This window comes from Hyla sarda, chromosome 3, assembly GCF_029499605.1.
Source record: "Hyla sarda isolate aHylSar1 chromosome 3, aHylSar1.hap1, whole genome shotgun sequence".
In the NCBI taxonomy this organism is placed as follows: Eukaryota; Metazoa; Chordata; class Amphibia; order Anura; family Hylidae; genus Hyla; species Hyla sarda.
Window position 1 is genome coordinate 288,623,715 of NC_079191.1, and position 26,719 is coordinate 288,650,433.

At 42.4% G+C, this 26,719-nt stretch overlaps 1 protein-coding gene across 1 annotated transcript in view; it reads left to right on the forward strand.

The window, feature by feature from the left end:
- DMBT1 (deleted in malignant brain tumors 1) overlaps positions 1–26,719 on the forward strand; it is a 222,876-nt gene that overhangs the window by 98,034 nt on the left and 98,123 nt on the right. The window contains exons 6-10 of the mRNA XM_056563617.1: positions 3,341–3,382; positions 3,465–3,621; positions 5,614–5,833; positions 23,111–23,144; positions 24,252–24,566. Coding sequence (XP_056419592.1) covers positions 3,341–3,382; positions 3,465–3,621; positions 5,614–5,833; positions 23,111–23,144; positions 24,252–24,566 — 768 coding nt within the window. The remainder of the gene's footprint in view (positions 1–3,340; positions 3,383–3,464; positions 3,622–5,613; positions 5,834–23,110; positions 23,145–24,251; positions 24,567–26,719) is intronic.

Below are 26,719 nucleotides of genomic sequence, written 5' to 3' on the forward strand. Positions count from 1 at the left end.
TTATCCACAGATGTGTGGCTTCTTATATATATTAAATATATTTATTCTATGTTATATATACTATTTCCAAATATTCATTTTTATGTGACATTCTTAAAGAGTAGCTATCACTAAATTAAATTTCCTTATTCCCCCTCCCCATCTATCCCTGTCTGAATTTCTGCCCAAATCCCCATAAAAGTACCTTTGGAAAAACGGCTGCAGGAGCTCAGAGTTGAGCTCTCTGGTGAGGGCAGGAAGTGGGCGGCCCCGGCAGGCGCGACGTCATCTGAAGCCTGGCCGGGGCTCTCTCTTTCCTGCAGCTCGTATGCTGCAATGAATGAGGAGAGGGAGATGCAGGGGCGGGGATATTAAAATTTTGAGCGCCCCGCGCACACGATCGCTGTATTTGCTCTCTGCCTGTATATATTTTGTTTTTATGGCCCAAGTGTATAACCATACATTATTCTACTTTTAACTACATTTGCCATATCTCTGCCCAAGCCTCTAGTTTCCCCATATCCCTCTATAATATTATGCTATTCTCCCCTGTAGTGATCACCTTACCCAGTTTAGTGAAATTCTGCTTTGCCCATACCCCTGTAGTACTCCACTTGCACATGTACCATCTGTGACCCAATCAGAGTAAGTTCCATTGATACCCTCCACTTTCTATCACTTGGCCTGTTGCCAACCCATATTCATATATCCTCCCCCAGTCCCAGCATCCTCATTTTATGTACTAACCTTTTGTGTGGAACAGTATCAAATACCTTAGAGTCCAGATATACAACATCCACAGCTTCACCCAGGTCCAATCTATAAATGATCTTTTTATATATATTGTCAACAATATTCAGACGCAAAAGAAGAATCCCCTGGCACTGCTCTGGGACGGCTGATTAGTTCCATTATGTGGTCAGTAGGCTAAGCGCTAATTCACATCAGCAGATATTCAGTGGTGCTCACACTTACAAAGGTCAGCACAACGGTACATCCAAAAAGGTAAAAAAAGAAAGATGTGGATCACTTACCACATTTCCAATGCTGTGTTCTTTATTCAAAAATGTTGAAGGTGGCTATACATAGACGGATGGAATGGCAGGACAGTCGGTGGTAAGGAGCACCGTCCAGAGCGGCGGCGCCATTTCACGCGTTTCTTCAGGCCCGGAAGGGGATAAGTGTCAGATCATGATGGTCTGACTGCTGAGACCCCTGCGATCTCCTGTATGGGGCCCAGCCCTTCTACTAAATGGGGCATGTCGGCCACTGCACAAAGCGGTGTCTGACATGCCCCCTCTTTGCATCACAATGGAAGAGCTGGAGCGTCACACTTGGGAATCTTTGGCTCTCCTATAGAGTTCCATGGAGGGGACGTGTCAGACCATTGCTTTGTGCATTTAGAAGAAGAGCCAGGGCCCCGCACAGGAGAATGCCAGGGGTCCCAATGGTACCCCCCCCCCCCCCCCCCCCCCCCGCAATCGGACACTTATCCGTAGGTTTAGTGATACATTTTTCTATCAAAAAGTATTCCTCTAACCTGGGAGATGGAATTATTCAACTGTAACTGCATGAGGCCCTGGGCCTTTATGTTTATGTATAGTTTAAATATTTTCTTAAATTGTTAAAAGATATGTCAACAGCTAACTATGTAAGCCTGACAATTAGCATATTCTTATCAACTTTATGAACATCAACCAATTCCCCTGCATATGATATTTTCTTTAAAAAGTTACAATTTATGTCCATATTTGATTTAAGATGACCCCCCCCCTCTCCTCCTTTTATCTCTCAGAGCAAAATATATGACCATCTCTTGTTTAATTCAAATGGCCAGCTTTATTTTCCCATAAAAACAATTGTTTCTGTCCTTGACATAAAGAACATCTCCCATCCATGTAGTCCTACATTCCTTTAATTACATTCATATTCTTAGGTTCAATAAATGGAGATGAACTATTGTAGCACCCAGGGAAGGTGTTGTAGTGCAGGCTAACTGCTAGTAGTGATTCCTTAGGGATGAATATGGTGATGTCATGCAGCATGGTGGTCTGGCAAACTTGATAATTCCCTGTGAGCCAATTACTCTTTTCTCAGAATTTGTCCCCATAGTATGAATTGAATAGTTGGTCACTGTCCATTTAAGAGTTGGTTTACAGTGCCATGAACACTGCACATGTGACCAATATCTGTCTCAGGTGAGATGGAATTTGCCAATGGGACAGGACTTAAAACTTGTCTGAAGCTGGCTTTAGCTTCAACAGGATAAAGAATAGATACTGGACCTAACTGGACCTAGGAGAAACACTCTAGATTAGATGTGTGTCTGCCTAGCAGGAGCAGAGCTAGGAGAGATGTTGCCAAGGCGAGAGCAGACTAGCCAAGGCCAGACTAACACTGATTTGGATCCAAACCCCTGGAGAGAGAGGCATTTGGACTAGGTACTCTTCCCACAACTTTTCGGGAAACTTCTGCATAGAACGAACATTAGCTAAGGAGCATGTTATGTGACCATTCGCTATTGGTCTGACACAAACCCACATTGGATAGATCCCTCCAAGACTGTTGGAACACAAAAATTGATGGTATGGTGTGGTTCACATATGATGTATCAGATTAAACCCTTACACTCTCTGAATATCTAAGTGTATGCTGTTATGGCAATGTAATACACAAAACAGATATGCAGGTCAACTCACAGTACCCCATACATAAATATTTGAAAGGTTTTTCCCACTCTGTACACTCTATAGCTGGGACACAGATACAGCGATACTGAAAACTCCCTCTCTTAAGATAAATCACCATCAATGATTTTTTTTGGAGGGTTGCACCAAAACTTAAAGACAATATAGAAAGCACACACAACTGTAAGGCACAAATAAAAATTTCTTATAAAAACATGGTACTGTTACGAACAGGATATGATATTTTCAGATTATTCCTTGAGAAACAATAAACCAGTGTGAACAGTACTTGAGGCACTTAATAATAAATACAAATCTAAGAAGTACCCGTTTTCTATTTTGTCTTCTTGGTTATCATTTTTTGTTCTAGATATTCCATCTTTGAAATTCACATCTATGGGATAATTATGGAATAACTTGTAATCAAGCAATAAATGTCCCAGAATCAAAAAGAACATGCAACTTCAGTAAATATAAGCTTTTTATAACAGACTAGAACAGAATAAGGAAGTGACAGAGTAACTCTTTAAATTGGGGACAAGGTGATTTTAGTGTTTTTACTCCTGTGATCATGTGACACTTTATTATAGTACCTAATACGTTAGAAATGTGTAATATTGTAATTATATGTTAATGGAAATGTAATTAACTGTATTTAAACTTATCTGTTTTAGATAGAACTACTCCAGGACTCACAACTTACAACCCATTAACAAGTGTGTATTACTCATTAATTTATCTAGTTTTCTTTCTGAACTATGTTAAAGATATTCATTGTTTTAATTCTCAATATTTCAGCTCCTGGATTCACAAACTGTGGAGGTCGAATAACTCAGTTTTCTGGGGTCATAACCAGTCCTTTCTTTCCCAGTTTTTATCCACCTAATGCTCATTGCATATGGGAAATTCAAACTTCAATAGGTTACCATGTGGAGCTCTCATTCACACACTTTGAGTAAGTTTATTTTATAGGCCTTCATGTATGTATAACCATAGTTGTAGTGGCTGTAGTGATTGTACTACTACTCCCATCATGGGACATTGTCTGTTCCATGTTGGGAGTAGTAGTACATGGCCTGAGACATGTTGCGATCCTAACTTATTACCCTGCGAAGGGGACGGCATGCGGCTCCGCTCCCCAGTCGACCGGTGATATGAAGAGTGCAAAATCTCTGCACTGTATCTTTATATACCACGCCAAGAGCCCTAATTGGTCAGTCAGTGCTTACCAATTAGGGCTCCCAGTGGATAATATGAAGTTACAGTGCAGAGATTTTATTTCACATTACTGGCCGGCTAGGGATCAGCATGCTGCCCGCTTCACAGGCTTATAAGTAAGGATAACAGCGGGTCTCAGGAGTGAGACCCGATGCGATCCATCACGCAGCACTGGTACTACTACTCTCAACATCTAACAGACTCTGTTTCATGATGGCAGTAGAAGTACTAGCGCTCTTGCAGAGTCACCACAGCAGCCTGCAGACGGCGCAGCCGGGGATGTGCAAGAGCCATCCCTCAGCACTGCGTTAATACTATTCCCATCATGGAACAAAGTCTGTCCCATGATGAAAGTGGTAGGAGTACCACAGTGTTGAGGGATGGCTCCTGCATATCCCCCACCTGTGGCTGTGGAATGGATTTTTGACATTTATTAAAACTGTATACCATTTTTCATAAACATAAAATTACATAAGGTTTTGTCAGTTTTTGTTTCCCATTTTGGGGAAAAAAAACGTATACAAAACCATATATTTAAAACATGATGTGAATGTAGCCTAACGCTAAAAATGAACAGGAACTGGTTTCTTTATACATTATAAAGGTAAAAGGAGATTTGTTGAACCACATTTATTGTTTACTTGTTTAGATCAGTTTCCACTTTTGCATTCAAACCATACACATTTGTATGGGTTCCATATTGTGAAGTAATTGTAAATCTTTGGAGCTTTTCAGGGGTACTCCGCTTTTTGCGTGTAGTGAGTTTTGGAGGCAGGGGCCATGTGCCGGCGTGACTGTGACGTGCGGCTCCACCTCCAAAACTCACTGCCCACACAGGGCTGCCGCCGGAAAGTGAGCAATGCGCAGCGTATTTCCAGCTTCTGCCATAAATTTTGCTCATCATGAATGCGCTGCGTATACGTCAGGTGGGAACGCTCCCCTAACAGGTAAAAGGGTGTGTCAGGTTTTCATCAGGGCATATTTGACTTTAAGGAAAGAGCTGCAAACAAAACTTATTTTCCCCTGTCAAAAACAATGGAACTTCAACATAACAGAAAGAAAGCACAAATGTAAATTGATCTTTGGCCTAGCCTTATAGTTAAAGGGGTACTCCGCCCCTAGACATCTTATCCCCTATCCAAAGGATAGGGGGTAAGATGTCAGATCGCCGCGGTCCCGCTGCTGGGGAGCCCCGGGATCCCCGCTGCGGCACTGCGCTATCATTACAGCACAGAGCGAGTTCGCTCTCTGCGTAATGACGGGCGATACAGGGGACGGAGCCGCGTGACGTCATTGCTGCGCCTCTCGTGACATCACGGCCCGTCCCCTTAATGCAAGTGTATGTCAGGGGGCGTGATGACTGACACCCCCCATCCCATAGACTTGTATTGAAAGGGGCGGGCAGTGACGTCACGAAGGGCGGAGCCGTGACGTAAAGATGCTCCGGCCCCTGTATTGCCCATCATTACATGCAGAGCGAACTCGCTCTGTGCTGTAATGATAACGCAGTGCCGCAGCGGGGATCCCGGGGCTCCCCAGCAGCGGGACCGCGGCAATCTGACATCTTACCCCCTATCCTTTGGATAGGGGATAAGATGTCTAGGGGCGGAGTACCCCTTTAAGTAAATATACAACTTATTTCCTAGTCTTTTGCTATGAATGTGTCCCATTTCTACAAACTGTTCAAATATTCCAAAACTAAATAGCCCTTCTTTCTTGTTATTTGCAGACTAGAGCCTTCCAATGGCTGTGTTTATGATTGGGTAAAAATATATGATGGCTTTCCTGGAAACTCTTCTAAACTAACCACTATTTGCACCTCCACAAACTCTTCTTATTATTCATCTTCTAATATTATTGGAATTGAATTTAGAAGTGACTCATCTGTGCAGTTGCCAGGCTTTTATGCCTCTTTCCACTCAGTTGCTTCAAATACATCAGGTAACTTCTAGAATGTTTTTCAAATAACACTTAAAGTGTACCTATGATTACAAAAAAACTTTGGACATAACAGAGACGAGAAAAGAGACAAGTCTTCATCGGTCATGGTCTCAGTGCACCGATGAGGAAATTTAGCGCACTTCTCCTCACTTGTTCATCTGATCTATTGGGCTCTCAACACTCAGACCCTGACTGATCAAAACGTTTGGCATGTCTCTGAGATGGTGCCCTTGGAGGAAGGGAGCACCATCCTGATTGGTCCCATTCTTTTTCTATTGGTAAAAAACTGTTCAGGACCCCTCTCATCAGGAAACTGCATTGACAGTAAATTAATGGAGGGTGCATTTGATACGGTGCCTCATAAAAGGTTGGTGCATAAAATGAGAAGGATGGGTCTGGGGGAGAATGTGTGTAAGTGGGTAAGTAACTGGCTCAGTGATAGCAAATATAGGGTGGTTATTAATGGTACTTATTCTGATGTGGTGACTGTTACTAGTGGGGTACCACAGGGGTCAGTCTTGGGTCCTGTTCTGTTTAATATATTTATTAATGACCTTGTAGAGGGGTTGAATAGTAAAGTAGCAATCTTTACAGATGATACTAAACTCTGTAAAGCTGTAAACACTATAGAGGACAGTGCACTGTTACAAATTGATCTGGATAGGTTGGAGGTTTGGGCTGGGAAGTGGCCAATGAGGTTCAACGCTGAAAAATGTAAGGTAATGCACATGTGGAGGAAAAATCCGGGCTGGGATTATGTATTAAATCGGAGAACACTTGGCTGACATGGAAAAGGACTTAGGAGTCTTAGTTAATAATAAATTTAGCTGTAGTGACCAGTGTCGGGCAGCTGCTGCCAAGGCTAATAAAATCATGGGGTGCATCAATAGGGGCATAGATGCCCAAGACAAGGAAATAATTCTACCGCTGTACAAATCACTAGTTAGACCACACATGGAATACGGTGTACAGTACTGGGCACCAGAGTACAAGAAAGATATAGTGGAGCTGGAGAGGGTTCAAAGACGGGCAACCAGGGTAATACGGGGAATGGGAGGACTACAGTACCCAGAAAGATTATAAGAATTAGGGTTATTTAGTTTAGAAAAAAGAAGGCTTAGGGGCGACCTAATAACTATGTATAAATATATGAGAGTGCAGTACAGAGACCTCTCCTATGATCTATTTATACCCAGGACTGTATCTATAACAAGGGGGCATCCTCTACATCTAGAGGAAAGAAGGTTTCTACACCAGCACAGACGGTGGTTCTTTACTGTAAGAGCAGTGAGACTGTGGAATTCTCTGCCTGAGGAGGTGGTCATGGTGAACTTTGTAAAAGAGTTCAAAACGGGTCTGGATGCATTCTTGGAGAGTAATAACATCGCTGGTTACTTAGAATAAATCCCTGGATCAACGTTCTATCCCTATAAATCTAGTATGTCAGCCATATTTGGAGTAGGGAAGGAATTTTTACCTCTAGTATGAGTTTTTTTTTGCCTTTCTCTGGATCAACTCAACTCAGTAGGGACTCATTAGGGATATAGGTTGAACTTGATGGACTATGGTCTTTTTTTCAACCTCATGAACTGTTACTATGTTACTATGTATGGGACATGCAAAGAAAACGGAAACGCCAGACCTTTTTGTCTTGAAGGTAAAATATGGTGCCATGATAACAAGCCCGTTTTGATATTTACTGTTTGCTTGTATGTTTGACAGATTTTCCTGATTAACTCTGTAACAAGTCTGCAGTGTATGAACACGCCCATTTGCATGAATTATTATAATTAAGACGTCATATCAAGCTTAAAGTGTAACTGTCATTTCAAACAACTTTAAATAAATCAATAAAACGAGCAACTAACAGAAATTCTGTTATATTTTACTAGCTGAGTACCCGGCGTTGCCCGGTTTTTCCTTCCTAGTCCTTGATGGGGAGGAAAATCAACAAAGGAGGAAGCTTTTGACTTCATATCCCATCCTCATATATTGTTGTCATATCCCAACCCCATATTCCGTCACCATATCCCGTCCTCATATCTCAACCTCCTATCCTGTCCTCTTATCCAACCTCATATCCTGACCTCCTATCCTTACCTCCTTACCCGACATCATATGCCAACTTTATATCCTGTCCTATCTCAACCTCATATCCTGTCCTCCTATATCGTCCTTATAGCCTGTCCCAATATCCCATCCTCATATCCTGACCTCATATCCCATCCTCATATCCAGTCCTCCTATCCCGTCCTCATATCCCATCCTCATATGATGTCCACATATCCCGACCTCATATCCCTTCATCATATGCTGTCCTTATATCCTGTCGTTATGTCCCATACTCATATCCTGTCCTCAGGTGGGACTGATTTATGATGAAGATATTATAAGCTGAAAATAGAAGGGGAAGTAGCTTTGTGGGACTGGGCATGATTTGCAAGCCAGACTGATGCACAAATAGGGTTGATAATAAAAGGGGTGGGTCTTAAACAGTTGGCGTCTCTTTATGAGATGGGGTGTGGCTTGTAAGCCGGAGTAACACATTCACCAGATGATGCAGAGTGGAGCTTTTGGAGTAAGGTACTGGAAGTCCCATATACTTGCATGAGACTTGAAACAAAAACACATCTGTTATATAAGGGTGTAAGTAAGGCTTAATTTAACTATCATATATTTTTGACATATAAGTAATATGTGTATCAGGTATTATTGAAATATCTCCAGCCGTACGGAAGTTATGTGGGAACATACATTTCCCATAGATTTGCAAGGGACTTTAAAAAAAAAAAAAACCCGACCATCACAAATGGGGGTAGTTAAGGGTTAAATTAACTATCCTATATTTAAAGTGGACATATACCGTATATACTCGAGTATAAGCCGACCCGAGTATAAGCCGAGACCCCTAATTTTAACCCAAAATCCCAGGAAAAGTTATTGACTCGAGTATAAGCCTAGGGTGGGAAATACCTCATCCCCCCCTGTCATCATCCAGACCCGTCATTAACATCCTCATCATCATCCCCTTGTCATCATCCCACACATCCCCCCTTCATCATCCCCTTATCATCCCACACATCCCCCCTTCATCATCCCCTTATCATCCCACACATCCCCCCTTCATCATCCCCTTATCATCCCACACATCCCCCCTTCATCATCCCCTTATCATCCCACACATCCCCCCTTCATCATCCCCTTATCATCCCACACATCCCCCCTTCATCATCCCCTTATCATCCCACACATCCCCCCTTCATCATCCCCTTATCATCCCACACATCCCCCCTTCATCATCCCCTTATCATCCCACACATCCCCCCTTCATCATCCCCTTATCATCCCACACATCCCCCCTTCATCATCCCCTTATCATCCCACACCCCCCCCCCCCTTCATCATCCCCACACCCCCCCTTCATCATCCTCTTCTCATCATTCGCCCTCAGTGGTCTTCAACCTGCGGACCTCCAGAGGTTTCAAAACTACAACTCCCAGCAAGCCCGGGCAGCCATCGGCTGTCCGGGCTTGCTGGGAGTTGTAGTTTTGAAACCTCCGGAGGTCCGCAGGTTGAAGACCACTGCGGCCTTCAACATCATCCAGCCCCCCTCTCACCCCCTTTAGTTCTGAGTACTCACCTCCGCTCGGCGCTGGTCCGGTCCTGCAGGACTGTCCGGTGAGGAGGTGGTCCGGTGAGGAGGTGGTCCGGTGGGGAGGTGGTCCGGTGGGGAGGTGGTCCGGGCTGCTATCTTCACCGGGGGCGCCTCTTCTCCGCGCTTCCGGCCCGGAATAGAGCCGTTGCCTTGGCAATGACGCAGAATTACGTTCGCAATGAACGCACCTCTGCGTCGTTGTCACAGCAACGTGACTATTCTGAGGCCGGGCCCGAAGCGCTTAGAAGAGGCCTCCCCGGTGAAGATAGCAGCCCGGAACCAGTATCCCACCGGATCACCTCCTCACCGGACAGTCCTGCAGGACCGGACCAGCGCCGAGCGGAGGTGAGTACTCAGAACTAAAGGGGGTGAGAGGGGGCTGGATGATGTTGAAGGCCGCAGTGGTCTTCAACCTGTGGACCTCCGGAGGTTTCAAAACTACAACTCCCAGCAAGCCCGGACAGCCGATGGCTGCCCGGGCTTGCTGTGAGTTGTAGTTTTGAAACCTCTGGAGGTCCGCAGGTTGAAGACCACTGCGGGTGGGGGAGTTCACTCGAGTATAAGCCGAGGGGGGTGTTTTCAGCACGAAAAATCGTGCTGAAAAACTCAGCCTATACTCGAGTATATACGGTAAGTAACATGTGACCAAGTATTATCAAAATATATCCAGCCATTTGGAAGTTATGCAGTAACATATATTTCCCATAAACATGTTTGGGACTTTAAACAAAAAACCTTACCCTGGCAAATGGGGGTGAGTAAGGGTTAAATTACCTATCCTATGTTTGTTGTTGACATATAAGTAAGATGTGTGCCAAGTTTCATGTTAATATCTTTAGCCATTTGGACGTGATTGTGGAACATACATACATACACTCACACACACACACATACCGTATTTATCGGCATATAACACGCACTTTTTAGGCTAACATTTTTAGCCTAAAGTCTATGTGCGTGTTATACGCCGATACACTCCCAGGAAAGGCAGGGGGAGAGAGGCCGTCGCTGCCTGCTTCTCTCCCCCTGCCTTTCCTGGGGTCTAGAGCGCTGCTGCCGGCCCTTCTCTCCCCCTGGCTATCGGCGCCGCTGCCCGTTCTGTCCCCCTGACTATCGGTGGCATAATTACCTGGGTCGGGTCCGCGCTGCTGCAGGCCTCCGGCGTGCGTCCCCGGCGTCGTTGCTATGCGCTGCACGGCGCGGCGCACTGACGTCATGCGCCGTGCATAGCAACGACGCAGGGGACGCGCGCCGGAGGCCTGCAGCAGCGCGGACCCGACCCAGGTAATTATGCCACCAGGGATGGGGGGAGGCAATGGGGCAGCAGCGCCGGCAATGTGTGCCGCTGCCACTTCTCTCCCCCTGGCTGTCGGCGCCGCTTCTCTCCCCATGGCTATCGGCGCCGGCACCGATAGTCAGGGGGACAGAACGGGCAGCGGCGCTGATAGCCAGGGGGTGAGAAGGGCCGGCAGCAGGGCTCTAGACCCCAGGAAAGGCAGGGGGAGAGAAGCGGGCAGCGACGGCCTCTCTCCCCCTGCCTTTCCTGGGGGTTTATCGGGGTATACACGCGCACACACGCACCCTCATTTTAACATGGATATTTGGGTAAAAAACTTTTTTTACCCAAATATCCTTGGTAAAATGAGGGTGCGTGTTATAGGCCGGTGCGTGGTATACCACGATAAATACGGTGTATATATATATATATATATATATATATATATATATATATATAGACTAGCTGAGTACCCAGCATTGCCCGGTTTTTCCTTCCTAATCCTTGTTGGGGAGGAAAATAAACCATGGAGGAAGCTTTTGACTTCATATCCCGTCCTCATATATTGTTGTCCTATCCCAACCCCATATCCTGTCCTCCTATCCCGTCCTCCTATCTCGACCTCCTAACCCGACCTCCTTTATTTACCTCCTATCCCGACCTCCTATCCCGATCTCCTATCCTGTCCTCATATCTTGTCCTCATATCCCGTCCTCCTATCTCGACCTCCTATCCTTACCTCCTATCCTGACCCGTAATATGTGTGCCAGGTATTGAAATATCTCCAGCCGTACAGAAGTTATGTGGGAACATGCATTTCCCATTGATTTGCATGGGACTTTACAAAAACCCCGACCCTCACAAATGGGGGTAGTTAAGGGTAAAATTAACTATCCTATATTTTAAGTGGACATATAAGTAACATGTGAACAAGTATTATCAAAATATCTCCAGCCGTTTGGAAGTTATGCAGTAACATATATTTCCCATAGACTTGTATGGGACTTTAAACTAAAACCCCGACCCTGGCAAATGGGGGTGAGTAAGGGTTAAAATTCCTATCCTATGTTTGTTGTTGACATATAAGTACGATGTGTGCCAAGTTTCATGTTAATATCTTTAGCCATTTGGACGTGATTGTGGAACATACACACATACAAACACACACACACACACATTGAGTTTTATATATATATACTAGCTGAGTACCCGGCGTTGCCTGGTTTTTCCTTCCTAATGCTTGTTGGGGAGGAAAATAAACAAAGGAGGAAGCTTTTGACTTCATAACCCGTCCTCATGTATTGTTGTCATATCCCAACCCCATATCCCGAACTCTTATCCCGTCATCATATCTCGACCTCATATCCCATCCTCATATCCTGTCCTCATATCCCGTCCTCCTATCACGACCTCCTATCCCGTCCTTCTATCCCCACCTCCTATCCCGTCCTCTTAACCCGACCTCCTATCCCGTCTCCCTATCCTGTCCTCCTATCCCGACCTCCTATCCCGACCTCCTATCCCGACCTCCTATCCCGACCTCCTATCCCGACCTCCTATCCTGACCTCATATCCCGACCTCATATCCCGACCCGTAATATATGTACCAGGTATTGAAATATCTCCAGCCGTATGGAAGTTATGTGGGAACATGCATTTCCCATTGATTTGCATGGGACTTTAAAACAGAAAACCCCAACCCTCACAAATGGGGGTAGTTAAGGGTTAAATTAACTATCCTATATTTTAAGTGGACATATATGTGACCAAGTATTATCAAAATATGTCCAGCTGTTTGGAAGTTATGCAGTAACATATATTTCCCATTGACTTGTATGGGATTTTAAACATAAACCCCGCCCCTGGCAAATAGGGGTGAGTACGGGTTAAATCACCTAACCTATGTTTGTTGTTACATAGTTAGTATGGTTGAAAAAAGACATACGTCCATCAAGTCCAACCAGGGAATTGAAGGGAAGGGTGTAAGGGGATAAGGGGAAGGGATGTAGTTTTATAATTCTGCATAAGCATTCATGTTATTTTGTTCCAGGAATGTATCTAACCCTGTTTTAAAGCTGTTAATTGTTCCTGCTGTGACCAGTTCCTGAGGTAGACCGTTCCATAAATTCACAGTCCTCACGGTAAAGAAGGCGTGTCACTCCTTTAGACTAAACCTTTTCTTCTCCAGACGGAGGGAGTGCCCCCTCGTCCTTTGGGGGGGTTTAATCTGGAACAGTTTTTCTCCATATTTTTTGTATGGGCCATTTATATACTTATATACGTTTATCATATCCCCCCTTAAATGTCTCTTCTCAAGACTAAACAATTGTAACTCCTTTAATCGCTCCTCATAGCTAAGATGTTCCATGCCCCATATTAGTTTAGTAGCACGTCTCTGCACCCTTTCCAGCTCCGCAGTGTCCCTTTTATGAACAGGCGACCAAAACTAAACAGCATATTCGAGGTGAGGCCGTACCAATGCTTTATAAAAGGGGGAGTATTATGTCCCTGTCCCTTGAGTCCATGCCTCTTTTTATACATGACAATATCCTGCTAGCTTTAGAAGCAGCAGCCTGACATTGCATGCTATTCTGTAGTCTGTGATCTACAAGTACACCCAGATCCTTCTCTACCAGTGACTCTGCCAGTTTAATTCCCCCTAAGACATACGATGCATGCATGTTATTAGTACCCAGATGCATAACTTTACATTTATCCACATTGAACCTCATTTGCCAAGTGGATGCCCAGACACTTAGTCTATCCAAGTCATCTTGTAACTTATGCACATCCTCTATAGACTGTACCGTGCTACAAAGCTTGGTTTCATCTGCAAAGATAGAAACAGAGCTGTTAATACCACCCTCTATATCATTGATAAATAAATTAAACAACAGCGGGCCCAGTACAGAACCTTGGGGTACACCACTAACAACCGGGGACCAACCAGAGTACGAATCATTGACCACCACTCTCTGGGTACGATCCATGAGCCAGTGTTCAATCCAGTTACAAACTAAAGTTTCCAAGCCCAAAGACCTTAACTTACCTGTCAGACGTCTATAAGGGACAGTATCAAACGCTTTAGCAAAATCCAGAAACACTATATCCACAGCCATTCCTCTGTCAAGGCTTCTACTCACCTCTTCATAAAAGCAAATTAGATTGGTTTGACAACTTCTATCCTTAGTAAACCCATGCTGGCTATCACTTATAATACTATTATCCCCTATGTATTCCTGTATGTAATCCCGTATAAGTCCTTCAAACAATTTACCCACAATGCACGTTAAACTTACCGGTCTATAATTGCCTGGCGAAGACCTAGAGCCCTTTTTGAAGATTGGTACCACATTAGCCTTGCGCCAGTCCCTTGGCACAATACCAGACACCAGTGAATCTCTAAATATCATGAACAAGGGTACAGATATTACTGAACTTACCTCTCTAAGAACTCTTGGGTGTAGTCCATCCGGTCCTGGAGATTTGCTTACATTTACTTTACTTAACTTACCTTGTACCATCTCTACATTAAGCCAGTTCAGTACATTACATGATGTGTTACCAGCACTGACCTGGCCAATGACAGCTCCTTCTTCCATAGTATATACAGAACTAAAGAACCCATTCAGTAGCTCCGCCTTCTCTTGATCGCCCGTGACAACCTCCCCATTATCATTATTAAGGGGTCCTACATGCTCTGTCCTTGGTTTTTTGTATTTATATATCTAAAAAAATATTTAGGATTAGTTTTGCTTTCCTTGGCCACCTGTCTCTCATTTTGAATTTTTGCTGTTTTTATTACATTTTTACAGATTTTATTAAGCTCCTTGTACTGTTTAAATGTTATAGCTGACCCATCAGATTTGAATTTTTTGAAGGCTATTTTTTTGTTGTTTATTGCTCTTTTAACATCATTTGTCAGCCATGTAGGATTTAGTTTTAATCCTTTATATTTGTTCCCCTTTGGTATATATTTAGCTGTATAGTTATTTAGAGTTGATTTAAAGATGTTCCATTTACCTTCTGTATCAGTATTTGAGAACACCTCCCCCAGTCTATGTCCTGTAGTGCAGCTCTCAGCCCAGGGAAATTTCCCTTTTTAAAGTTATATGTTTTTGCCTTCAACGTATGTCTTTGTTTTCTACATTTTAAGTCAAAAGTAACTATATTGTTGTCGCTATTACCAAGGTTTTCCCGCACAGTTACATTTCCAACCAGCTCTGCGTTGTTGGAAATGATCGGATCCAACAAGGCATCACTTCTTGTTGGGTCCTCCACAAACTGGCCCATAAAATTATCCTGCAATAAATTTAGGAATTTTCTGCCCTTTGTAGTTTTAGCCAGCCCCCGGCCCCAATCTATATCTGGATAGTTAAAATCTCCCATTATTACCACTGTACCTGCCCGGGCAGCCCTCTCTATTTGTTTATACAGCTGACCTTCTATCTCTTCAGTGATATTAGGGGGTCTGTAGATTACACCAAATACTATTTTTTCAATATTTCCCTCCTTTTGTAATTCTACCCACAATGATTCCACATCCTCAGAATCATCACAAACTATGGCATCGTTCACACTGACTTTCATACCACTTCTTACATACAGACAGACTCCACCACCTTTTCTGTTCATTCTATCCTTGCGAAACAATGTAAACCACTGCAGATTAACAGCCCAGTCATGCGAGGAGTCCAGCCATGTCTCAGTGACCCCAACTATATCAATATGTTCCTCCAGTATCAAGGCCTCAAGCTCCCCAATTTTATTTGCTAGGCTTCTGGCATTTGTGAACACACTTTAAATTTCCATTAAGTTTTACACATATAACTCAAATAATAACATTAACCCCAATAACTCAAAAAATCCCATTAGCCCCAAATATTTAAATAGTACAATTAGCACTTATAACTCAAATAATAACATTAACCCCAATAACTCAGAAAATCCCATTAGTGAGAATATAAGTGCTAATTGTACTATTTAAATATTTGGGGCTAATGGGATTTTTTGAGTTCTTGGGTCTAACGTTATTATTTAAGTTATTGGGGCTAATGGTATTTTTTTCGTTAATGGGGCTTATTGTAGTTATTGAGTTATTGGGGCTAATGGAATTTTTTGAATTATTGGGATTACAATTTTTCGGGCTACATTTATTTTTACAGCTGGTTTGTAACCCATGGATCTCCTTATCCACTGCTCTTAACCTCCCCCCACAGGACTCCTCTCCACCCACCATTATGTCCTGACCCCTCTCTAACCTATCCATCCCACTGTCTGCTTTCTTTGCTTTATTATCCTCCCCCCACTCACCTAGTTTAAATACTCACCCACCCCTTCCAGGATTCTCTCCCCCAGCACAGCGGACCCCCTTCCATTCAGGTGCAAACTATCTGTAGAATAGAGTTTGTACCCCAATGAAAAGTCAGCCCAGTGCTCTAAAAACCCAAACCCTTCCCCCTTACACCACGACTTAAGCCATGCATTTAACTCCCTAAGCTCCCGCTGTCTTTCCTGCGATGTGCATGGCACAGGAAGTATTCCAGAGAACACAACCTTAGAGGTCCTTCCCTTCAGCTTGGCACCTAATTCCTTGTAATTATTCTTCAAGGACCTCCACCTACCATGTATTCTGTCATTGGTTCCCACATGGACCACGACAGCTGGGTCATCCCCAGCCCCCCCTAGTAATTTGTCCATCCTTTCCACCACATGCCGGACCCTGGCACCAGGGAGACAGCAAACCATTCGGTTGAGGTGGTCTTGGCGACAAATTATTCTATCCGTCTTCCTGATTATAGAATCCCCTACCACAACTAACTGTCTTGGCCTACCTGCGTTACCATCCCCCACACTACTAGTTGAGCTGTTCCCCCGGCTGTTAGGGTGACCAGTATCCACTAGGGTTGCCATCTCTGATACTGAGGCCCTCGCATCATCACCCAACTTGGCAATTTTACTTGGGAGATCAGAAGCAGAAGTGGCCTTCCTTTTCCTTGCCCCCTTTCCAGTCCCTCTAACTACATTAACCCAGCTCCCTACTTGGGCCTCCTGGCTAGTTTCTCCAACCTCCATTTCTACCCCACTAACTGCTTGCTCTCTAAGATTGTCAATCGCCCTCAATGTTGCCTTTTGCTCCTCTAGATCTCTAATACGAGCTTCCAGGTGGGCAACATGCTCACATTTGTCACAGCGGTATTCACCCTGAAGCTGCTGCTCCAGAGATGTATACATGTGGCACAATGTGCACTGAAGAAAACCTCCAATCCTGCTGTCCATATCCTTGGTGACAAACAGCTGTTATTAACTATTAAGAAAAACTACTTTTATCAAGGGTGTGTAATACTTACAGTTACAGTGGGTCCTGCTTACAACTCCTGCTATTTAAACTTCTGCGTATAAAACTTCTCAGATGTTAAGACTTAAGAATACAAACCAAAGCTTCAGTGAGACTCAGCCAGAGCTTGTTGACATATAAGTAACATGTGTGCCAAGTTTAATGTTAATATCTTTAGCCGTTTGGACGTGATGCTGGAACATACACACATACACACATTGGCCCTCATTTACTAAAGTCCATCCGACTTTTTTTCTCGGTTATTGCGCCTAAATTTTAGTCGCAACGTCTGTGCGACTATTTATGCAACCCAATTTTTGTCGCACAACCGACACTTTAGAAAACACTCAGAGTGTTTTTGTTTCACTCTGAAATGGGCGTGTTTTATGCAAAAATGGGCGTTTTACCGACAAAAAACAAAAAATACTCGGAGTACTTCCAAAATCACTCGAGAAAAAGTGTGAGTTTGCCTCACACAATAACCCACAGCCAAGAGGCCGAGTGAAATTCCAAAAATGGAGTGATTTCTAACAAGGGACTGTTTGCCATTGTGTTTTCTAACCTGAAAACATTTTGTACAGTTCAACACTTTTAAAAATATTGAGAATAAAATATTGAATGCTTTTGTGATAGTTAATATATATATATTTTTTTCTTTTTTACACATTTGCGATATTAGGTTTAAATCAATTTAACACCCAAGCTGATAAACAAGGATAATTGTTGTATTGTTTGAAAAATTATAACACATGAATACTTTGGATTCATGAAAACATTTTTAACCTCTTAAGGACGCAGGGCGTATGGATACGCCCTGCATCCCAAGTCCTTAAGGACGCAGGGCGTATCCATACGCCCGTGGGAATTCCGGCCCCCACCGCTAGCCGGTTGGGGACCGGAGCCGGATGCCTGCTGAAATCGTTCAGCAGGCATCCCGGCATATCGCCCAGGGGGGTCATTATGCCCCCCCATGTCGGCGATCGCCGCAGATCGCTGGACAATTCAGTCCAGCGATCTGCGGCGATTCCGGGTCATTCGGGTCTTCAGTGACCCGGTGACCCGGAATTACTGGCTGTTCGGGGCCGTCTCTGACGGCCCCGAACAGCCAGAGCCTGCAGAGGTGAGGTGGCACTGGTGCCACCTCACGATCGCCCTGATTCGTCGGCCAGATTACCGGCCGACCAATCAGGGCGCCTGCTGCGGGTGTCACTCCCGCACCCGCTCCGCCCCTCTTCCGGAGGGCGTGAGCGGGAGCGGGAAGACGACCCCGGGTGCTGGGGACCCCGATCCCCGGCGTCCATGTTGGGATCGGGGCCCCAGGAGCGACGGCGGCGGCGAGGGACAGTCCTGTGATGAAGCAGCAGCAGGAGGTGAGTTACAGCCTCCTGCTGTTGCTTAGCAACAGCTCCCAGCATGCAAAAAGGGCATGCTGGGAGCTGTAGTTATGCAACAGCAGGAGGCAGACCACCACAACTCCCAGCATTCCCTTATGGGCATGCTGGGACTTATGGTTTTGCAACAGCTGGGGGCACATTTTTTCTATGGAAAAGTGTACCTTCAGCTGTTGTATAACTGCAACTCCCAGCTTGCACAAACAGCTAAAGTGCATGCTGGGAGTTGTAGTGGTGCATCTGCTGGTTGCATAACTACAACTCCCAGCATGCCCGTTGGCTGTCGGTGACTGCTGAGAGTTGTAGTTTTGCAACAGCTGAAGGCACACTGGTTGTGAAACTTAGAGTTGTTTTTTTTTACCTAACTCAGTGTTTCACGACCGGTGTGCCTCCAGCAGTTGCAAACTACAACTCCCAGCAGTCACCTTACACCATGCACCGTACATGCTGGGAGTTGTAGTTTTGCAACAGCTGTAGGCACACTGGTTTTGAAACACTGAGTAAGGTCACAAACTCCGTGATACATAACTAGTGTGCCTACAGCTGTTGCAAAACTAAAACTCTCAGCATGTACAGTCTGTCAGCGCATGCTGGGAATTGTAGTTTTGCAACAGCTGGATGTCCCCCCCCAATGTGAACGTACAGGGTACACTCACATGGGCGGAGGATTACAGTAAGTATCGGGCTGCAAGTTTGAGCTGCAGCAAATTTTCTGCAACAGCTCAAACTGCCAGCGAGAAACTACTGTGAACCCCCCGCCCGTGCGACTGTACCCTAAAAACACTACACTACACTACCACAAAAAATAAAATAAAAAGTAAAAAACACTACATATACACATACCCCTACACAGCCCCCCTCCCCTCCCCAATAAAAATGAAAAACGTCTGGTACGCCATGGTTTCCAAAACGGAGCCTCCAGCTGTTGCAAAACAACAACTCCCAGTATTGTCTGACAGCCGTTGACTGTCCAGGCATGCTGGGAGTTTTGCAACAGCTGGAGGCACCCTGTTTGGGAATCACTGGCGTAGAATACCCCTATGTCCACCCCTATGCAATCCCTAATTTAGGCCTCAAATGCGCATTGCGCTCTCACTTTGGAGCCCTGTCGTATTTCAAGGCAACAGTTAAGGGCCACATATGGGGTATCGCCGTACTCGGGAGAAATTGGGCTTCAAATTTTGGGGGGTATTTTCTGCTTTTACCCTTTTTAAAAAATTTTATTTTTTTGGACAAGAAGCATTTTAGGTAAAAATGTTTTTATTTTTTTTACATATGCAATAGTCGTGAAACGCCTGTGGGGTATTAAGGTTCACTTAACCCCTTGTTACATTCCCCGAGGGCTCTAGTTTCCAAAATGGTATGCCATGGAGTTGTTTTTTTGCGGTCCTGGCACCATAGGGGCTTCCTAAATGCGGCATGCCCCCAGAGCAAAATTTGCTTTCAAAAAGCCAAATGTGACTCCTTCTCTTCTGAGACCTGTAGTGCGCCAACAGAGCACTTTTCACCCCCATATGGGGTGTTTTCTGAATCGGGAGAAATTGGGCTTCAAATTTTGGGGGGTATTTTCTGCTTTAACCCTTTGTATAAATGTAATTTTTTTGGGAAACCAAGCATTTTAGGTAAATTTTTTTATTTTTTTTTACATATGCAAGTCGTGAAACACCTGTGGGGTATTAAGGTTCACATTACCCCTTGTTACGTTCCCCGAGGGGTCTAGTTTCCAAAATGGTATGCCATGTGTTTTTTTTTTGCTGTTCTGGCACCATAGGGGCTTCCTAAATGCGGCATGCCCCCAGAGCAAAATTTGCTTTCAAAAAGCCAAATGTGACTCCTTCTCTTCTGAGACCTGTAGTGCGCCAGCAGAGCACTTTTCACCCCCATATGGGGTGTTTTCTGAATCGGGAGAAATTGGGCTTCAAATTTTGGGGGGTATTTTCTGCTATTACCCTTTTTAAAAATGTAAAACTTTAGGGAAACCAAGCATTTTAGGTAAAAAAATTTTTTTTTTTTTTTACATATGCAAAAGTCGTGAATCACCTGTGGGGTATTAAGGTTCACATTACCCCTTGTTACGTTCCCCGAGGGGTCTAGTTTCCAAAATGGTATGCCATGTGTGTTTTTTTGCAGTTCTGGCACCATAGGGGCTTCCTAAAGGTGACATGCCCCCCAAAAACCATTTGACGCTCCTTCCCTTCTGAGCCCTCTACTGCGCCCACTGAACAATTAACATAGACATATGAGGTATGTGCTTACTCGAGAGAAATTGGGTTTCAAATACAAGTAAAAATGTTCTCCTTTTTACCCCTTGCAAAAATTCAAAAATTGGGTCTACAAGAACATGCGAGTGTAAAAAATGAAGATTGTGTATTTTCTCCTTCACATTGCTGCTATTCCTGTGAAACCCGTAAAGGGTTAAAACGCTTACTGAATGTCATTTTGAATACTTTCGGGGGTGCAGTTTTTATAATGGGGTCATTTATGGGGTATTTCTAATATGAAGACCCTTCAAATCCACTTCAAACCTGAACTGGTCCCTGAAAAAAAGCGAGTTTCAAAATTTTGTGAAAAATTTTAAAAATGCTGCTGAACTTTGAAGCCCTCTGGTGTCTTCCAAAAGTAAAAACTCATCAATTTTATGATGCAAATATAAAGTAGACATATTGTATATGTGAATAAAAAAAAATATATTTTGAATATCCATTTTCCTTACAAGCAGAGAGCTTCAAAGTTAGAAAAATGCTAAATTTTCTAATTTTTCATCAAATTTTGGGATATTTCACCAAGAAAGGATGCAAGTTACCAAAAAATTTTACCACTACGTTAAAGTAGAATATGTCACGAAAAAACACTCTCGGAATCAGAATGATAACTAAAAGCATTCCAGAGTTATTAATGTTTAAAGTGACAGTGGTCAGATTTGCAAAAAATGGCAGAGTCCTTAAGGTGAAAAAGGGCTCAGTCCTTAAGGGGTTAAATAAACAAGTCTAAACCATTTTGACTCTCACAACTAATTTATTTAGCTCTGAGTTTGTGCGACACAATTGACTAGTGTGACACAAAAAAACGTGCGGCAGAAAAAACAAAAACAAATGTGCGACAGAATAGTAAATAAGCCTGAAAAAAAAAAGACAAGTGATATTGAAATCATTCCAGAATAAACACTCCACTCTTAGTAAATCACGGCCATTGAGTTTTATATATATATATATATATATATATATATATATAGATAGATAGATAGATAGATAAAGTGCTCCCTTCTCTTCTTTCAAGGCTGCTCTCTTCCATCACAAATTTATATCTCCTCACCACTAAGGGTACATTTACATGTACATAATCTGATACAGATTGCAGATTTTGTGCTGCTGATTCCATGCTATGTATTCATCTCATCCTCCGATATTTACCATACAATTTAATTTCGATAGATGTGAACACTCTGGGTAGCAGAGTAACTCTTTCGTGCACCTTGGGCATAAAAAACCCAAGAGTACATTATAGAATGTTTGATACTGTCCTTACCTAAGTAATCTGAGAAGAGGGATTTAAGGGTCATTATTTAAAAAATACAGACAATGTAATAGAGCGGTAAGGAATGCTAGCAGAATGCTTGGGTGTGTAGGAAGATGAATCAGCAGAGAAGGTTCTTTCACACTGTCATTAGCACACGGCAGTGTGCCGGCCATCGGGGGAGCCCGGGGACAAAGCAGGAGAAAAATTACTGCATGTGCCATCTTTTTCTCCCACTAGTCCCATTAAAAAATAACGGTGCCCGACAGCCCCCATTATATTAAAAGGGAGCCGTTGGGACCCATTGTTGCTCGCTGCTCGACATCATGAGAATGGCTGTTAAAGTCACACAAAAAAGAGACTTTAACAGCCGTTCTTGACGGGGAGCAATGGCAGTGTGAAAGGGCCTTACCAAGAAAGGTTAATGAATCTTAGCATGTATAGTTTGGAAGAAGGATGACACAGAATATTATAGAAACTTTTAAATACATAAAGGGAATCAACACGGTAAAGGAGGAGAGTAGTATATTTAAAAGAAGAAAAACTACCACAAGAGAACATAATTAAATTAGAGGGGCAAAGGTTTAAAAGTAATACCAGGAAGGATTACTTTACTGAGAGAGTAGTGGATACATGGAACAGCCTTCCAGTAGAAGTGGTAGCTACAAATACCATAAGGATACCTTCACATGTGTATATTTTTTCTGCAGATTTGCTGCTGCAGATTTTGCTGTCCATTGATTTCAATGGGCAGTAAATCTGCTGAAACAGATCTGCAGTAGAAAATATGCACTTGTGAAAGCACCCAAAGTTGTTTAAGTTAGCATAGGATAAGGCCAGAAACTATTAATATTATTCAAATATTGAGCAGGCTACATTATCTGCCAACACATACTATCCTTCTTTTCTAAAGACAGGTTTCCAAGTTTATTGAGATCATATAACACTGCCCGTAGAAGTTTATGGAGAAGGAAGTTTATGGAGGCTGAGGGATAAGTAGGAAGGAGAGGAAATGCAGGAAGAACACAGACACGGAGTCTGCAGGCTTGTTTCTCAAAAAATTCCGGATTGACAGTTTAGACTGCTCAAATACTGCTCTAATATGTCTTCCAGGTTGCTGCATCTTCTGAGAGTTTGCTACAGAGAGGTGTTTTCTGTGTGTATGTAGTGATATGGGAGCCTTCACAGAGGCTGTTCTGGAACTGAAAGTTGGCACAAAGATAAAGGGGGGGGGGGGTGTAACCAAGGGGAAAAATAAAAAGGTCATAAACAGGTTATATAATGGGCAGAAATAAAGCTATTACTTATGTACACAGCACACAGAACAGCTTATTCTGAAAAGTTACCTGAAATGATCGTAACACTTTAAGGAAATTGCAAAAATGATACCTTCATCAATAGCATAAAATATTAGCTATGGTTATTTTTCCAGACATGTTAAATGATTTACATTAAATATTGAACATTTTTTCCATAACACTGTTGAATAAAGACAATCATAAAATAGGTTAATACACAAAAAATATATTAATAGATAATGATAATACTTAAATGATAATAGTAATAATAATATCAATAATTTAATATAGATAACAGTAGTTACCATCCAAACAATGTCTAAAAGCATAAATAAAATTTTCAATCACCATAGCTTTAGCTTTTTGCTATAACATGGGGGAAAAGGCATTTAGTTTAAATGCAGTGTACCTCTCACATTATTGAAAAATATTAGCAATTTCTTTTTTCTCAATGAAGTCTTATAAAGACAAACTCTGACCACATGTGCTATTAGGTGGGTGTGTGGGTTCCTTGTTAAACTAAAGCCAGAGTGGAGAGCAGCTAACAAAAAGTATCTCTATGGGACCCAGACAATTCAAGACCACCTCTACAGTATAAAATATCATTTTTGTGTGGGAGAGATTCTCAAAGAGCTTTTACTATAATTGACCCTTCATTTAAATGGATACATTATATGTCTAGCTTCACCCCGTAAGCACATGTTATCTAAGCTGTATTATATAGGATGCCTTCTGTTTAACAGTAAACCCTTTTAATTCAAGTTTTATACAAATATCTTCTGGTTTGCTCAGCAAACACTGCAAAAGTCTCTAGAGCATTCTCTCTCCAAGGGTCTCAAGGTCATATTCAATCCAAATTGCAAATGAAATTAGATAATCTGAAAAATAAATATTTTATATTCATCATATGTAATATACATCTCTAATATGATTATGTCATTTTGATTTTTTTTTAGAATTTCATCCTATGCGACTTGTTAATGGCAGTCATGCATGTGCCGGACGGGTAGAGATCTTTTACAACAATTCATGGGGAACAGTATGCGATGATAGTTGGGACATTAACGATGCGCATGTTGTATGTAGACAGCTGAACTGTGGATATGCCATTTCCGTTTTACATGAAGCATATTTTGGACAAGGTTCTGGCAGTATTCTGCTAGATAATGTGCATTGTTCAGGAAATGAACAGTACTTGTGGCAATGTAGTCATAATGGCTGGGGCTCCCATAATTGTGTTCATCGAGAGGATGCTGGAGTCATCTGTTCAGGTAAGTTTACATTAGAATGCATAGAAGGGATAAAAACAGCGTAAGAAAGGAGTAAATGTATTCTGAAATGATTGTGCCTGTAGAAGTCTTAATACCTTACAAGTCTATATCCTACCTACAAAGTCTTAAACTAACATTATATGTGAAACTTTGTGGAATTTTATTTGCCCACTATTATCCAGCTCTATTGGATCTTTTCTGTTCATAATAGGAACCATAACAGAAGTTTTTTTTTACTAAAATAAGTATGCAAGTGAACAGTAAGTTCTGAAAGTTGTAAAAATTTGAAAAGGGTAGGGATCCAGGTGGTTTTTACTGTGCATGTGAACGAGCAATAAGTTAGAGTGTTCATGCTATCCCTGTTTACCATTGAAAGTGCCTACAGTATGATAGACACAGAAACTTGAAAATTGGAGCAATGGAAGAAAATTGACTTTTCTGAAGAATAATATTTTATTTTACATTATATGCATAATGCACTAGTATCTAATGTGGTAGAGAAGACAAGCTGGTAGAGGCAATGTAATGCACTGGGCAATTTTCTGCTGGGAATTCTTGGGTCCTTGCATTTCTTGCCATACCACCTATCTTAACATTGTTGCAGATCAAAAACATCTCTTTATGGCAACAGTATTCCCTAATAGCAGTGGTCCTTTCAAGCAAAATAATACTGATAATCTCCCTGCCACACTGCAAAAATAGTTCACAGATGGTATCTGAAACATGGCAAAGTGTTCAAGGTTTTTGTTTGGCCATTGTGCCATGAAATCCGCACAATCAAAATTGTATTTAAAAAATTAGATATACAGTATATATATATATATATATATATATATATATATATATATATATATATATTCATATATGCAAAATCATAGGATGTTGCCGAATCTTGCAATACCTTTTTTTTTGGACTAACAATACAGTAACCCCTCGAGATACGATGGCCTCGACATTCGTTATTTTCAACATACGATGGCCTCTCAGAGGCCATCGTATCTTGAAAGCAGTATCGACATACGATACTTTTTGTCGGGCCATCATGAAAATAAACTGTTCTCCAGCAGCGCTGGTTGCTGCAGCCGGGTCGCCGCGCAGGGCTGTTTCAATAGCAGAGGAGCGGAGCTTCAAATCTTGTGATGATGTAACGTCACATGACATACCCGCGAGATTTGAAGCTCTGCATTGCCGCAATGACATTGCTGTGTAGTGACTGTCTGCTGCGGGCCGAGTGGTGAGTCCTCTCCCCGGCGCATTAAACCCCGAACCCCTTAACCTGTTAACGACCATGGACGTGTATACAAGTCCATGTGCCGTTAACCCCTTAAGGACTCAGCCCATTTTGGCCTTAAGGACTCAGACAATTAAATTTTTACGTTTTCATTTTTTCCTCCTCGCCTTCTAAAAATCATAACTCTTTTATATTTTCATCCACAGACTAGTATGAGGGCTTGTTTTTTGCGTGACCAGTTGTCCTTTGTAATGACATCACTCATTATATCATAAAATGTATGGCGCAACCAAAAAACACTATTTTTGTGGGGAAATTAAAACGAAAAACGCAATTTTGCTAATTTTGGAAGGTTTTGTTTTCACGCCGTACAATTTATGGTAAAAATGACATGTGTTCTTTATTCTGAGGGTCAATACGATTAAAATGATACCCATTATTATATACTTTTATATTATTGTTGCGCTTAAAAAAAATCACAAACTTTTTAACCAAATTAGTACGTTTATAATCCCTTTATTTTGATGACCTCTAACTTTTTTATTTTTCCGTATAAGTGGCGGTGTGGGGGCTCATTTTTTGCGCCATGATCTGTACATTTTTTTGATACCACATTTGCATATAAAAAACTTTTAATACATTTTTTATAATTTTTTTTTTTATAATTTTTTTTAATGATTCCTCCTAAAAGTGCAAAAAAAAGAAAAATTAAAAAAGTAGGAATTTTGGACTTTTTTTTATTTTTTTTCGTTCACGCCGTTCACCGTACGGGATCATTAACATTTTATTTTAATAGTTCGGACATTTACACACGCGGCGATACCAAATATGTCTATAAAAAATGTTTTTTACGCTTTTTGGGGGTAAAATAGGAAAAAACGGACGTTTTACTTTTTTATTGTGGGAGGGGATTTTTCACTTT